The 16,239-nt window shown below is 45.7% G+C and overlaps 1 protein-coding gene across 5 annotated transcripts in view; it reads left to right on the top strand.

The window, feature by feature from the left end:
- The window catches only part of CDH4 (cadherin 4), a 535,396-nt gene that overhangs the window by 464,868 nt on the left and 54,289 nt on the right, over positions 1-16,239 (top strand). For all 5 annotated transcript variants that reach the window (XM_064167488.1, XM_064167487.1, XM_064167489.1 and 2 more), the window contains one exon: positions 15,314-15,451. In XM_064167488.1, coding sequence (XP_064023558.1) covers positions 15,314-15,451 — 138 coding nt within the window. The remainder of the gene's footprint in view (positions 1-15,313; positions 15,452-16,239) is intronic.

The following is a 16,239-nucleotide window of genomic DNA, read 5'->3' on the forward strand; positions in this document are numbered from 1 at the left end:
TAGCAGCTAAATGGCTTAAAGCAGAGAAAGCAGGAGAACAGCATGTGGGGCTAATGATGGGTGGTTTTCAGGTTTCAGAATGCATTAAGGCGTTCTCCCTGTTTATTAAATTGCTCTGGCAGCGTTTGACAGCAAAGGTTTGGGGGATTCTAAGAGTGCAATGGACGTAACTAGGATATTTGTCTTCCCCCCAAAGCCTGGCCTTTGGGTAAGCACCAAGAAGTTACACGCCATAGGAAGAACTGGGTTTGCACGAGTCCAGAGAGGGTCATTTTGTACTTTCAGAAGTGTTTGTCAGGTTGTTGTTTACTTCCCCTTCTCTTGGCCTGCCTAGGGTTTTTGGATGGCTTTTCCTCCCCTCAGCATTCGCTCCCTTTGTCAGAAAGTGACAGACAGAAAGTGGAAGCAGCATCAATTCGATGCTGACATATTTACCAAAGGGCACCTCTCAGCAGCCATGGTTGCTGTGTGACCACCTAGACACTGAACTATTGCTTGTCCCTTCCTCTCCAAGAAGAGCCGAATGTAATTTCATGGTTTTACAAAAATTGCCTCAGCCAAAAGTTAGGCAGCTTAGTTCTCAGGTCTCCTTTTAAGTGCTTTGCAAGATGACCTGGCATCTCTGGGGCATAAAAGCCTGCAAAATGCAGACAGGAATTGAAAATGTTGTCTGCTGGGTTTGAGTTGCTTCTTGTTAATGCCAAGATGTGGAGTGTGTCCAGAGAACAGCCACGAGGATGCTCAGAGCACTGCAGCAGCTCTGCTATGAGGACAGACTGAGAGAGTTGGGGCTGTTCAGGCTGGAGGAGAGGAGGCTCCTAGGAGACCTTCTTGTGGCCTTCTAGTATTTGAAGGGGGCCTACAAAAAGGCTGAGGAGGGACTTTTTAAGGTCTCAGGGAGTGCCAGGACTAGGGGGAATGGAGCAAAGCTGGAGGTGGGGAGATACAGCCTGGACGTGAGGAGGAAGTTGTTCAGTATGGGAGTGGTGAGAGGCTGGAATGGGTTGCCCAGGGAGGTGGTTGAGGCCCCATCTCTGGAGGTGTTTAAGGCCAGGCTGGATGAGGCTGTGGGCAGCCTGCTCTAGGGTAGGGTGCCCCTGCCCATGGCAGGGGGGGTGGAACTAGATGATCCTTGTGGTCCCTTCCAACCCTGCCTGATTCTATGATTCTAAGATGCTGAAGGATGCCAGCTTTGGCACTGTTGCCACCTGAGGGAAGGGTGCTGGAGATAGGTGCTGCTGCAGCCCTCCTCATCAGAGTGGCTGTGTGCTTCAGTGAACTAATGGATTTTTATTCCTATGATATCACTATGAGATAAGAAAGTGTTTTCATTTCATTTTGAAGTGTTATTTTCAATTTCTTTGAGGCAGGGAGAAATTAAATGACCTACTAAAGGTCACTTGGGGAGCGTTTGGGAAAATGCTAAAGAAATCCAGGTCTTCCAAGCTGCAGCCTGCAGCTTTAATCAGAACCTTACTCTGGTTTGGCACAGACTCAGTGGCTGTAGTTAGAATCAGAATGTATTATCCAAGATATTTGTCATATCTCTATTTTTTTTTTTTTGCTTTCCTTAATGAAATTTATTTGTAGCTCATAGCAGCTCACTGCCACCCCCTTGCATGACTATCAGTGGTGGCAATCAGAACACATAATTCATTTTCCTTATTTCTCTCTCGTGTCCTTGTGGGCTTGTGCCTGATCTGTACTTTGGATCACTGAAGAGTGAGATAGAACCTGTTTCTAATGATTCTGTGATTCTAATTTTGGCATTAAATTGAGAGAACCCTATGAGAAGCTCATTAGCTGACAGTCTTTCTGAACAGGAAAGTTGGTACAACCCAAGGACAGATATTGTTAGGGTGGAGTTGCTGATAAGAATTTTGATAGTCACCCTGACATTAATTTTGAAGTCTGTCTGTCGTGCCTGAACAGCTTCAGTAGCCTGTGCACAACCCAAGGTGCCTTTATTGGGCTCCTTGAGGCATAGATGTCTGTTAGGTCTCTCAGTGGCAGCAGCAGCACATAAAACATTTTCAGACTAGAAAAGACATGCTAGAGAGCAGTGGCCTCTTTTTGGTGGTGGTGTGCTTTTCATACTTATCTTCTGGAAACAGCCCAGTCCTTAGTTTGTGTTTGCTCCAGGCTTGCTGTCTTATTTGCCAAGGCTCAGTCAAAAAAATAACCAATCCAAAAACATCCCAAGAAATGTTATGTTCATGTTACAGAACTTTCCCAAAGTGGAGAATAGTGACACAGACTTAAATATAGAGGTACTGTGCACGTTGTAGCTGGACCTAAATGAGTGAGGGCAGTTTTGAAGTGCTATCTCAGCTGTGAAAAAACTTCATTGGGCTGAAACTACATTCAAGTTTTGACAAACAACTGTGCTCAAATGTCAGATAAAAGATGCTGTCACCTCTAATCCCCAGCCCCAACAACTGGAAATCTAGAGCAAGTACTGGGTTAAACCACCCCTACCTTGCTGTTAATCCTGTACACTGCATCCTTCAAAGCGAGCTGTTGCTGTAAGTGGTGGCCAGCTGGGGTCAGAGCGTGGCAAACCCTCTGCAAGGTGTGTTTGGGTCAGTTGACTCCTCTGATGGATGTCCATTTGCTTAGACAGAAATGGGTGCATTAATACTGCTTGTGTGTTCCAGCACAGTGGGGTTACAGCTTGGGTGTTCTTCCAAAACCTGGATAGCCCAGGCTCAGTGTCTGATCCCTCAGGAATAAAGCTCACTCCAACCAAAGTAGATACATAGGAGGAAGGGAAGGGAAGGGAAGGAAAAGAGGAGAGGGGAGGGGAGGGGAGGGGAGGGGAGGGGAGGGGAGGGGAGGGGAGGGGAGGGGAAAGAGGAAAAGAAAAGAAAAGAAAGGAAAAGAAAAGAAAAGAAAAAAGAAAAGAAAAGAAAAGAAAAGAAAAGAAAAGAAAAGAAAAGAAAAGAAAAGAAAAGAAAAGAAAAGAAAAGAAAAGAAAAGAAAAGAAAAGAAAAGAAAAGAAAAGAAAAGAAAAGAAAAGAAAAGAAAAGAAAAGAAAAGAAAAGAAAAGAAAAGAAAAGAAAAGAAAAGAAGAGAAATCAGATGAATGTGGCTGTAGCCACACTCAAAAGCATCTCTTGCTGTACAATGCGGCCCTTCCTATGCACAGTGTTGCTAGCACCAGGCATTAAGAAAATCATGAAAATGTCTCACTAGGATCCCAGGCCTCTGTTACCAGTTTCAGTTATTTGTCTGCTGAAGCTTTTTTCTGGTTTTGTTTCGAGGGTTTTTTGGTTTGGAGTTTCTGTTTCCAAGCTTCTTTGTATCCCTGACAACTCGCAGATCGCTCTGTGAGATGAGCTGCTCAGTCAATACCACTGCTCCTGCAGCTGCTGCTCAGCAGAATCCTGCTCACAATGAAATGAGGTGGATGAGCAATTCAGTTTGGTTCACATCTCTTCTGTCCTGCAGGCTACAGGGAGATAGAGGATGCTGGAAGGTTCTTGGTACAACTGCTGGCGTCTTCTCTGTACCTAGCGTGTCCTTTGGAAAGGTTTCCACTTTCACCACTTTCACAGTTTGAATGACATTAGGAAAAAAGGCAGCCAGGGGCAAGAGCCCCTGAACTATTTGGTCTCTCACTACTGAAAGGCCAAACAGAGTAAGACTCCTGAAAGGCTTTCTGGCTTCCTTTGATTGTATAACCTCTCTGTGATAAAAAGATCATATTCACTGTCTTTCAGGTAACCTTTAAAGCACTTCCTCACGCTCAGTCTGCTGTCACTGGGGGATGTGCCCTCCCCCAGAGACTGGTTTGCTTTCAGAAGCCACCACACAAAAGAGGAAATTGCTGCTAAGCTGGAGCAGGTCCTGTTCACACCCATGTGGGAGGTTGAGCTCCCATCCTGGGAGAAGCTGGAAGGCTTGACGGTGTGTCTGCTGGTTCTGAATGGGTAGAGATGTGGAAATCGTCAGACATTAATGTACTGTCTTTGACTGAAAGAGCTTAAGAGAGAAAGAGTAGCAGGAGGTGTGAGATCCCACGGGTTACAGGTCTCAGGTGCTGAGAGGGAAAGTGTTAAAGAGAAGTTAATTGCTGGTTGTTAATCAGGCTGTCAGGGGAAGGCTTTGTAAAGCTGGTTGTCAATACAGGTGCAGTGCCAAGTGAAAACCCTGAGGTTGGCTTCTGGCCTCGGGACTCTGATTTGCCTCAGAAAAAATTGGCCTGTGTTAGGCTGATCTCTAAAGCTCTGTGGAACAGCTCTTCCAGGCTGGTGGTGTGGGTGAAAGCCACCCCTGCTTCAGCCAGTGAGTCAGAGCAAACATGAGAAGGGCTCATCAGAACGATGCCTGAATAAATATTTTCCATCATTCTGAGCCACAAGCACTCTGCTCTGCCTGTAGAGGGTTACCACCAGAAGACATTGCCTGCCTGATTCCTCTTCAAACTCCAGATAAGTATAGAGGGCATGGGTGTGAGGGGTGGTAGCTGGGGATGGTGCCAAGCAGGGAGGTGCTTCACCCTTTAACAACAGCAGAGGAAAATCTCCTGTGGATGTTTGCCTGGCTTGTGCCAGCTTTCCTACCCTTCAGCTCTCTGTGCAGTACCCCCAGGATGAAATGCTGGGATGGTGAGCAGCTGAGCAGTGCTGCTGCCTTGGCTTTAATAGCACAGGAGAGGTGAGGCCAGGCTGTAAAGTATGATTTGAAGAGCTGTGGTTGGCTTTTCCTGAGCCATGGGCATTTATCAATGTCTGGACAGCAGGCAGGGTCAGTCAGATGGTAGCAGGAATTCTGGGATCTAGCCTGTGTGTCAGAGGGCAGGCTATTTTACATCCTTTGTTAAGGAAGAAAGCCATCTTAGTAATTAAGCACCATTATTTCTAGGAGAGTCATCTTTACATTGATAGAGTTAGACCAAGGCACTGCCTCTGCTCTTGAACTCTGCAGTCACAGGTAGCTCATAAAATCAAGTAAGCCAGATGCTCATGGGTGGGGGACACTGCTGTGCTGGAAGAAAGGCCAGTATAACCCCAGCCAAATGGAGAACATAAAGCTCTCTGTTTGCTCTGCAGTTCATGGTTGTGCAGCACTGAGTAAGCAGCTCAGTTCGTTTTTAAAAGGGGATCCCCTCCCTTGCTGTAGCCCTGTCCCAGCAGGAGTGTGAACACCTCTAATAGTCCTTTGTTGTGAGGCTGAGATGGAGCAAAACTGCATCTCCAGGCAGCAGCAGCTTGTGCTTTGAGACTCCTGGGCCCAGGGTTTGCTGCACACATGTCATGATGCTGTGCTACATGTAAGAAATGAAAGGGTGAAGGTGTATCAGAGACTCTGCCTGACTCTGGCACACAGGTGAAGTTCATTGACCATCACCACTGTCTCCAGGGAAGTAGCTGTGAAAGGTGTTGTGTGCTGTGCTTGTGTGAAAGCTGCTTTCTTCCCTGAGCTTCTGGAAATGTGTGTTCATTTTCAACCATGGCTAAGTAGGGGCAGTCAGGAGATACATGCTTTCAAGTACCTGTCTGAGAGCTTTGTTTAAATAATGTTAGATCTTTTGGGGAAAAGTATTTCTGCTGGAGTCAAGTGAATGGTTGGGGGGAGTTGGTTTGTTTGTTTTTAAATCACATTTCCTGGCTCTGGTGCAATATTTATTACTCCTGTGTTCACCTTCAACTATCTTGCACCAAACAAAGTGAACATGAGAACTTCACTAGCACATAAAGAAATGGTTTAGAAAACAAACCAGCAGAACATTGCACATTCTGCTCATTGATATTGCAAAGCAAGGGGAGATGGAAAAAAGGCATAAATACAAAGCAGATGTGAGGATAGTCATGGGAGGAAATGGGATTTAGATTTTCTGTCTCTTTCACCAATAGATTCCTGCTCAAAATATCCTACAGCAACATCCTAGTAACCTTATTTGCTTTGCCAGACGTGATGCTAAAATTAGCTGGTCGTGCATTTCTCAGGAAGTGGTAATTAATTGGACAATATTTGTACAAAGCTTTGAAAATGTGGGTCCTAATTTTGCAAACCCTTTGTCTGTAATGCAGATTAATTTAATCACATAATTACCACATTTCTGGACTTTGGTATCCACAGTTACCCAGCTTGTGTGTGATTTCTAATCATTGCATGTGTAAACCAGGAGCAGCCACGCTCTTAAAGCACTGTGCATGTGCATTTGAAAATTGGGATCACAGGCAGCACTTTGGTACTAGGACTTCATTTTAAAGCACTTTGTTCTTTTAGACTCTCGCTATGAATAGGATTCGTTTTTGTTTATAAGCTCTTTCAGCAAGACCCTGTTCAGCTCAGCTAGGGATTTGAGCCAGTGTCTCTGATGCCAGCCTGTGTCTGGATGGGGAGAGCCACTTGCAGTAACTGTGATTTTGTTTGAGGCACCTATTCCTTTGTGTGTGCCAGGGGAATGGGCTGGTTCGGTGGTATCGATCGGTGTTAAGTCTTAAACCATTTTCACACAAGCGTTCTGTGGCATTTGGGCTCAAAGAGGTTTGCTTGGCTGTCATTGTGCTGGTTTGAGGCTGATTTTTACTGAGAGAAATGAAATCCTTAGCTGTGAGAAGAAAGGAAAAAAACAGCAGTAGCCTATATCACTCATTCTTCTGCTGAGAAATGCAGCTAGGCAAAATATAGCAGAGACGGGCACTTGGCACACACAAACCGCTCAGCTCTCACTTCGGGCTGCGCCGCCCTCCTGGCGGTCTGCTCTCTGGCTGACTCTGCCTTTAACTCTCTAATCCACCTAACCCCATGTTCCTCTAACCTCCTTGGGTTTTTTGACATCTCACCTCAGATCTCCAGCTTTATCACCTGAGATATACGTGGATTGATCTGGTTATTTCTGTATAGGCTGGATGTTAGGAGGAAGTTCTTCCCAGAGAGAGTGATTTCCCATTGGAATGGGCTGCCCAGGGAGGTGGTGGAGGCACCGTCCCTGGAGGTGTTCAAGAAAAGACTGGATGAGGCACTTGGTGCCATGGTCTGGTTGACTGATAGGGCTGGGTGCTAGGTTGGACTAGACCTTGGAGGTCTCTTCCAACCTGGTTGATTCTATGAAGGGAGGGAGGGGGAAGAGGCTTGTGTCGGGAGCCCTCCTGGGGACTTGGGTTGTTTCTGGGAGGGGTATGGTGTTTCTGTGTTGCTTTTAATTTGTATATCACTGTATATATTTGTGTATATATGCTTGTATGTTGTGCTAGGCTGTAAATACAGCTTCATTCCCTAATTTTCAGCTGCTGAGTCTAGTCTGGGTGATTTTCATAAGTGGGTGGTAACACCCAAACCATCACAGTCATTTGTTTTGTCTTTTTCCTTCTAAAAAGTTGTTTACACACAGAGAATACCGAGAGATCTGACTTCTGCTTTAGCTCCATTTGTCATAATTTCTACCTAGACCAAAAGGGTTTTATCCCTAATTTAATATAGTCTTTAGAACATTTTTGCTCCCCAGACCCTGTGTTGAATTGTACCAGCATCTCACTCCTTCAGTGGTGAAGGACTTAGTAATTTCCAGCCTAAATTTATTCACGGCCAGTTTATACCCATTTGTTCTTGTGTCAACATTGTCCTTTAGTTTAAATTGTTCTTTTGCCTTCCTAGTGTTTATCCTCCTGATGTATTTATAGACAGCAATCATATCTGCTATCAGCCTTCATTTTGCTAGACTAAACAAGCTGAGCTCTTCTAGGCTCTTCTCTGGTGATGGGCTCTTCACTGCCGGCACCTGGTCGGATCTGGGTTGCTGAGCAGTGAGTGCAAGGGGGTCTGGATTGTGCCCAGCAGTAAATACAAGGGGCCTGGACTGTGCCCAGCATCCTGATGAGCCCATGGTGCTTGGCACAAGGAATTAACATTGCTGTTATCTGCAGTGCTGATACCTTGCATGATGCCTTTGCCAATGGTGTTCTTGCCTCGTTCATTGGCAGGGAGCTGGTGTGATAGGATGTCAGTCCTTTCTCATTCCCAATAAACCAACTTCCAAGAAAACTTTTACTCTTGGTCTCTTTCTGCATTATCTTGGGGTTTAGACTATTACATCCCCTCTTGTTTCTGCTATTCAGTTGGCATATTACCATTCTTCCAAACTGTTACTTCCTCCCATGCTATCTTTTTAGTCAAGCCCTTGATCAACTTCCCATTGACCAGCTTAGCCAATTTCTCCTGGAATTTAGCTGATGTATTTCTTGATGACACTGTATCAGATGATTGACAGAAGAGCAGACATATCAGATCTGCCACAGTTCCTTTAATTATTCTTTACTTTGTAATTATTTTTCCTTCAAAAGCCTTTCTTAGATTTTAGGACAGACTGAAAGCTCTGCATTTACCAAGATGAGTATTTTTTTCCTTAAGTAGAAGAAGCACATTTGCTTTCTTCTAGCATGAAGATTTGTTAGGTATATTAAAAATACTGGCTGCTGGAGCTTCCAGGAACTTCAGTGGGGCTGGATTTATAGTCTAGACCCCCTTGGGGCAAAGGCTTACTTCTTTGGTTCCACAGCATCATTATAGGAGCAAGCATATAGTAACTCTGTGTTACCTCCATGCTGTAGTTTCTATCCTGTGCTATTAAAAATGTCATTTTTGTAAAGAAAGAGAAAATGAGAATTATTCTGTATGATCAAAGTGCCATCAAGAAAATATCTCTCATGCTTGGGGGCATAGAGCTGCCTTTTTTTTTCCCTAATAGTCGTAACAATAATGATAGTATTAGGACAACAAACTAAGGTGCCCCTGGAGATGATGTGACAAATTGGAAGGACATGTTGAAATTGAAATTGATTGAATAGTTCAATAAAATCAGCTTAATGCACAAAAGCAAAAAGGTTAGCTACAGGAAAACAAAAAAAATCAGTAATCTGTTATCTGCTGAGGCCAATCTCACTGAAGATTGAATTAGTTATAAACTGAAAGTAGATACTTGAAAGCACCACCCTTGTGTGGCCACGATGGAGCCTTTCAAATGGAACTGGGTGTGGATGGCAACCAAGTGCCTTAAGATTTGGCATAGCCCAGACCACTTGGCAGTGTAAGGTTTACAGCTGGAGTTGATCATCTAGAGGTCTTGTCCCCCTTGTGTGTTTCTGTGATTTACAGGTCGTTGTGCTTTATACAACTTTACATACAAACCAAGGCTGTTCTCTGTGTCAGGTTACACTGCTGCTCCATATGCAATAGTTACATCTTCAGCTGATTAAGTGCAATGTTGGTGATGTCTCTTAGCTTTCCACCAACAGCTCACCTCTTGCATGTCAGTGACTGGCTTGAGAGCAGCCCAGAGGAGAGGGGCTTGGAGGTGCTGGTGGACAAGAAGCTCATTTTGAGCTGTCAGTGTGCTCTTGCAGCCCAGAGAGAAACCAGATCCTGGGCTGCATCAGAAATGTGGCCAGCAGGTCGAGGGAAGTGATCCTTCCCCTCTACTCCACACTGGTGAGACCCCACCTGAAGTACTGTGTCCGGTTCTGGAGCCCCTGTTACAAGATGGATATGGATGTGCTGGAAGGTATCCAGAGAAGGGCCATGGGGATGAGCAGAGGGCTGGAACACTCATGCTATGCGAAGAAACTGAGGGAGTTGGGATTGTTCAGTCTGGAGAGGAGAAGGCTCCAAGGTGACCTTCTTGTGACCTTCCAGTATCTTAAGGGGGCCCACAAGAAAGCTGGGGAGGGACTTTCTAGAATGTCAGGTGGTGACAGAACTAGGGGTAATGGAACAAAGCTGGAAATGGGTAGATTCAGACTGGATGTTAGGAAGAAGTTCTTCAAGATGAGGGTGATGAGACCCTGGAATGGGTTGCCCAGGGAGGTGGTGGAAGCCTCATCCCTGGAGGTGTTTAAGGCCAGCCTGGATGAGGCTCTAGACAGCCTGATCTAGTGTGAGATGTGCCTGCCCATGGCAGGGGGGGTTGGAACTAGATGATCCTTGTGGTCCCTTCCAACCCTGACTGATTCTATGATTCTATGCCCACAACTGCTGCAGCTGTCTCCAGTATCCTGAGATACTCATCTCAAATGTGGTCATTCTGTAACTATCTGACCTGATCCATTCAACATCTGCTGAAATGAATTCCATCCATTTGAGATCTGCTGTAATTCCTCACACACTTTCTCACTAGGCTTGGACTCCCTGCTCTTGCTGGTACTCAAGCAGCACTCTTTTGCCATCCTTCCCCTCTCCTCATCCATTGTGTCTTTGAGGCTGGTACATTGCTAAATTCTGGGCACTTTCATTTTTGACATTGTGTTATGTGACTGATACCATCTTTCTTTTACATGTCTTTAATTCAGTCTTCTGAATTTGTGTGGGGTTTTTCATTAACACTGTGCTGAGATGCTCAGTGAAAGGCTCTTTGTTAAATAAAAAAACTTTATTGTAAACCTGAGATTAGTAAGGCAGAGTCTGAGTTCACACAGACATGCATCTGTCATCAGAGCATGGATAATTTAATAAGCAGGATAATGGTGAAGTTATCAGAACTATTAACTGAGAATTTCTAGATTCTTACCCCTCCTTGTACAAGAGGATTTGTTTTTCAAACCCATGCAACCCTCTTGAGGTTCAACGAGATTAGCTGCAAGGTCCTGCACCTGGACTGGGGCAACCTTTGATCTCAACCCAGGCTGGGGAATGAAGGGCTGGAGAGAAGGACTTGGAGATGCTAGTGACATGAGCAGGCAGCATGTGGTCACAGCCTGGAAGCAAACCATGCCCTGCATCAAAAGCTGCGTGGGCAGCAAGTGGAGGAGATTCTGCCTCTCTGCTCCACTCTGCTAGGACCCTACCTGCAGTTCTGGGTCCAGCCTTGAGGTCCCTCACATAAGAAGGACATAGATCTACTCAAGCAGATCCAGAGGAGGGCCACAAGGATGATCAGGGGGCTAAAACACCTCCTCTGTGAGGACAGGCTGAGCCACTTGGGAGGTTTCAGCCTGGAGAAGAGAAGGCTCTCAGGAATCTTTATAGCAGCCTTGCATTACCTAAAGGGGACCTACAAGAAAGCTGGAGATGGAATGTTTACAAGGCCTTGTAGTGAGAGGACATGGGGTAATAGGTTTAAACTGAAAGAGGATGGCCTTAGATTAGATGAAAGGAAGTTCTTCACTGTGAGGATGATGAGGCACTGGTACAGGTTGCACAGAGAAACTGAGGGTTCATTTTTCCAGGGAAGTTTTGGTTCAGAGTGACTGAAGCAAGCTGGGAAGAAGCCAAAGGTGATGGAAGGTTTACAGGATGGGTCCAGGTATGCAGACAGAGTGTGACCTCACCCAAGGTCTGCAGCGTGTTCCCAGAGTTCATATTGAAGTCTGCATAACAGCGTCATGAGTTCCAGCATCACTCTTGGCAGTGAAAGGAGCTGCCTTTGCCGTGCCCTCGCTGGAGGCACACTGCTGCACCAGCTCCCCTGGGCTCCCTTGGAAAGAGGTCAGTCTGCCAGTACAGGGAACAGACAAACACCAAGCCCCATGTGAAGGAGCCAGCTCTGTCACCCTCCTGGCTGTCAGAAAGGAAGGAAGCTTTCTCCTGCAGTGACTGCTGAAGCACCGAGGCTTTTGCAGTAAGGTGTGACAGCTGCGCCATCAGGTGCTGTGAATGCCACCTCTGCATCTCGCTGCAGTGAGGAGCAGCAGAGGTGGCTTTGCTGTTTAAATGCACTTCTGAAATGGAGCAGCTCATGTGGCCTCCAACCTGTTCTTTCTAATTTATGTGGAATCTGATTGAATCAGAGAACTCTTCGTGTTGTGAGTCCAACCTCCCTCTCGTGGGCAGAAACATCTTTCACTAAATTAGCTTGCTCAAAGCCCTGTCCAACCTGACCTTGAAAACCCGCAATGGGAAGTATCTGCTTAGGTTGTTCCAATGTCTCACTATCCTCATAAAAAAAAAATCTGCCTCCTATCTAATCTAAGTCTACCCCTTTTCAGTTTAAAACCACTCTCCCTCATCCCATCACTCTAGACCTTACTAAAAGGTGTGTCTTTGTCTTTCTTAGAAGCTCTCTTTAAGCGTTTAAAAGCTGCAGTAAGAATTTCTCAAAGCCTTCCCTTCTCCGGGGTGACCAATCCCAACCAACTCTCTCACTGCAAGTGTTAGAACCATAGAATCATTGCATCATTTCAGTTGGAAAAGACCTTTTTACTCTTTAAAGTAACTTGCTCCCCCTTCTGTGATTTAAACCTGGTTTGACTCACAAATGTTTGACCAGAGTTACTTCTTGTCCACCTCCCAGGTTGTCTATAAGAGAGAGGAAGGAAGAAAAATCTGCAGTATAAATAATAAAGACATTACAGCCTTACAATTACCCAGTGCTTTAAAAATAGAGTATAGAATGGCAATTTTTTTGTGTGAGGAAAAGCAGGGGCTGGCAGTAGCTTCTCCCTCATGTTTTATTATACAAGGTAGCACAAGATAATGTAAGTACATTTCCCTAATACATTCCAGTTGCAAGGTGTTGCTGCATCCCTCTGTGTGATCTCAATTTAACAAGTTAGTATCTGCCAATGGAAAGTCCTGGACTCAAGATAAAGCTAAAATTCAGATGTCAGTTATTCTAATGACTCAGAAGAATGAAGGAATTAAGCCAGTTACAGTATTTCAAGGAGCAAGAAGACCTAACAACTAATTTCTTGTCCTGTGCATTTCTGTAGGGCATTTGACAGTTTACACATGCTTGTAACACAGGCACACACCAGAGCATCTCCCAGGGCCCTGAGCTGTGTTTGGAGCACAGGAGCAACCCAGCATGTGGCATCTCTCTCCTCCCAGGAAAACCTTGGTTCCCAGGGAAGTCACTTGGCTCTGCACAAAGGTTTTCCTTCACAACGTTGTGCCTCTGTTTGGTTTCCACACGCTCTGGGCTCTCTGCTGTGCAGTCAGAGCCATTTGGTCCTTGCATCCCTAGCTCATGTCTGGAATTACACCTTAAACCTTAAGGAGCAGAGTGAAATGTTTAGCTTTGCCTTCAGTCACACCAGTTAGGGCTGCATCCCTCCCTGGTCCTCAGCACATCTCTTTGCCCAGATTTCAGGAGAGGAGTTTTTCTTTCCTAGCTGCCTGTCGAGTGCTCTGTGTACTCTTGTGCACGACACGTGTAGACATCAAGAGTAAATTCTGCACCTCCAAATGAATATTTATTGTTGAGGCTAGTTCTAAAGATCAGGCTGCTTTTTTTTTCAGTGTGGGCAGATGTTCCTGAGTACAGAGACATCCCAGGGAGATGTACACACATGCAAGATCAGACACCCTCTCCTATTTTATTCAGGTTGATTTTCCAGTTGCACTGACATGCAGCATCTTTTAGAACTTTAATGTGTGGGTTTTATGGCTGGCTGGCATAGGATTTTTGTGGCTGGCATAATAAGTGTCATGTAAACAGGAGGAGGAATTTTTTCACTATGAGGGTGAACACTTGAACAGGCTACCCAGGGCAGGTTGCAGAGTCTCCCTCTCTGGAGATACTCAAAACCTGCCCAGACATGTTCCTGTGTGATCTGGTATAGGAGATCCTGCTCTGGCTGGGGGGTTGGACTGGATGAGGTCCCTTCCAGCCCCTGACATGATCTTGGAGGTCTCTTCCAACCTGATTGGAACTGGACCTGAGCAAGGCCTTTGACACTGTCCTGCACCACATCCTGGTCTCCAAGCTGGTTTGATGGGTGGAGCACTAGATGGACCAAGAACTGGCTTGACTGCCACACCCAAAGAGTGACTGTCAATGGGTCCGTGTCCAAGTGGAGGCCAGAGACAAGTGGAGTCCTTCAGGGATGAGTCCTGGGACCAGTCTTGTTCAACAACTTTGTGGGTGTCATGGACAGAGGCATTGAGTCCACCCTCAGCAAGTTTGCTGATGACACCAAGTTGTGTGGTGCAGCAGAGAGGATGGAGGGCAGGGATCCATCTGGAGGGACATGGACAGGCTGGAGAGGTGGGCACAAGCCAGCCTCAGGAGGTTCAACAAGACCAAGTGCAAGATCCTGCATCTGGGTCATGGCAATGCCAAGCACAAATGCAGGCTGGGCAGTGACTGGCTGGGGAGCAGCCCTGAGGAGAGGGACTTGGGGGTGCTGCTGGACCAGAAGCCCAACAGGAGCCAGCAGTGTGCACTTGCAGCCCAGAAAGCCACCCAGAGCCTGGGCTGCATTAGGAGAAGTGTGGCCAGCAGGTCAAGGAAGGTGATTCACCAGACTCCACTCTGGTGAGACTCCACCTGGAGTACTGTATCCAGTTCTGGAGCCCCTGGGACAAGAGGGATGTGGAGATGCTGGAGCATGTCCAGAGGAGGGCCACAAGGATGCTCAGAGGATGCTCAGTACTGTATCCAGTATCTGAAGGGGGCCTACAAAAAAGCTGGGGAGGGACTTTCTAGGCTCTCAGGGAGTGCCTGGACTAGGGGGAATGGAACAAAGCTGGAGGTGGGGAGATTCAGCCTGGATGTGAGGAGGAAGTTGTTGAGCATGAGAGTGGTGAGAGGCTGGAATGGGTTGCCCAGGGAGGTGGTTGAGGCCCCATGGCTGGAGGTGTTTAAGGCCAGGCTGGCTGAGGCTTTGTCCAGCCTGCTCTAGGGTAGGCTGTCCCTGGGCATGGCAGAGGGGTTGGAACTAGATGATCCTTGTGGTCCTTTCCAACCCTGACTGATTCTGTGCTTCTGTAGTTGATTCTATGATTCTGTGTCAGTTTTTTTTCTGTTTTGCAAGCCCTGTCATTTGGGGTGCTCAGGAATTAAAATCATTTCCCCTGAACTTCTATTTACTGCACTGAATTTATTTTGGTCTATTTCAGTTATTCATAGTGGACTTCAGTTCTCCTTATTTACCACTATTATGGTAAGGATTGAGAGTATTTTAAGTATCAAAATGCTTTGCAGACATCTGTGTGAGCAGAATGAGCTGGAGGGCTGCCAGGCAGTGTTACTGTCAATTTGGGGGATATAATGTTCTTGGTGATGTTTTCAATGAAAACACATTAGGAAAAAATTTGCTGTTTTTCAGAAGACAGAAACTAATGTTACTGAAAATGCTTTAAAGTTGACCAAAATGTCTGTTTCAACCAAGGAATTTTGTCCACAAGGTGTTTATTTTCCCATAAAACAGGTGCTGTCCACCACTCTGTGCAAAAATCCCCTTGAAACTGTGACAGAAAAATTGTATCTGTCTTTTTTTGCTAGCATCTTGAATCTGGTCAACTTCTTCGTCTGCTTAAGGGTCGCACTTAGATACAGAATATAAACCAAGGCTTTCTACAGGATGTGTTTTTGTTTCTCCTCTGTTTATTTTCTGTTGTTTATTTCTGGCTTTTTTTGTTTGTTTTCTAGAAAGTTCAGCAGTATGTAGTTATTGTTCAAGCCACAGATATGGAAGGAAATCTCAACTATGGTCTCTCAAACACGGCAACAGCGATCATTACGGTGACAGATGTGAATGACAACCCACCTGAGTTCACTACCAGCACTGTAAGTATCTGTACCTTAGCAGGTTGATGCATGGACACACAATGTGTTTGTAATTCATGGATGTTGATAACCACCTGGTTTGGCAGATAGCAGTGTGCTAGTTTGAGCCTAGCTGGGATATTTTAGTGAGAGGAATTAGATTATAGGCTGCGAAAAGGAAGCAATGGTGATGGCTACTTCACTCATAGGCTTGCTGAGTGAAGAACACAAACATAGATAACAGAGTTGCTCTCTGGCTTTGGCTGCCTCCCTTCTTTCTCTGACCTGCTGTCTAACTAATCTCTCTGCTTCCTAACCCCCCTGGCTGATTCTCCAAACTCACATTGAACATAAGGCAAAGTCTGGGATAAGGTAGAGGGGTGGAAAGGAGGTGGAAGGGTGGTTGGGAGCCCCTCCTGGGGACTCAGGTTTCTGATAGGGCTGTTGTGTTACTGTATTACTTTTTTAAGTTGTGTATTTCTGTCTGTAGCAGTATAGATTGTAAATGTCTGCTCATATATTGTGCTAAGCTGTCAATAGAAAGCTTCTTTCTAATTTCCAGCTCAGCTGAGTCTAGTCTGGGTGATTTTTCACAAGTGGGAGGGGGTGAGCAACACCCAAACCATCACAAGGAGGAATTTGATAGATAACCCTGGAACAAAGATTTTTGAGGGGAGAAGTGGGGAGGGGGAAAGGCAGAAAGATTCATGGCCTAGCAAAACGATTTGGTGACCAATTTTGCTGAGATGCTAAAGGAGCTGAAATAATGTGGCAAAGAGCCTATGTCTGATTGCACCAAAGAGGATGCA

The sequence above is a fragment of the Pogoniulus pusillus genome, chromosome 29 (genome assembly GCF_015220805.1).
Source record: "Pogoniulus pusillus isolate bPogPus1 chromosome 29, bPogPus1.pri, whole genome shotgun sequence".
Classification (NCBI taxonomy): domain Eukaryota; kingdom Metazoa; phylum Chordata; class Aves; order Piciformes; family Lybiidae; genus Pogoniulus; species Pogoniulus pusillus.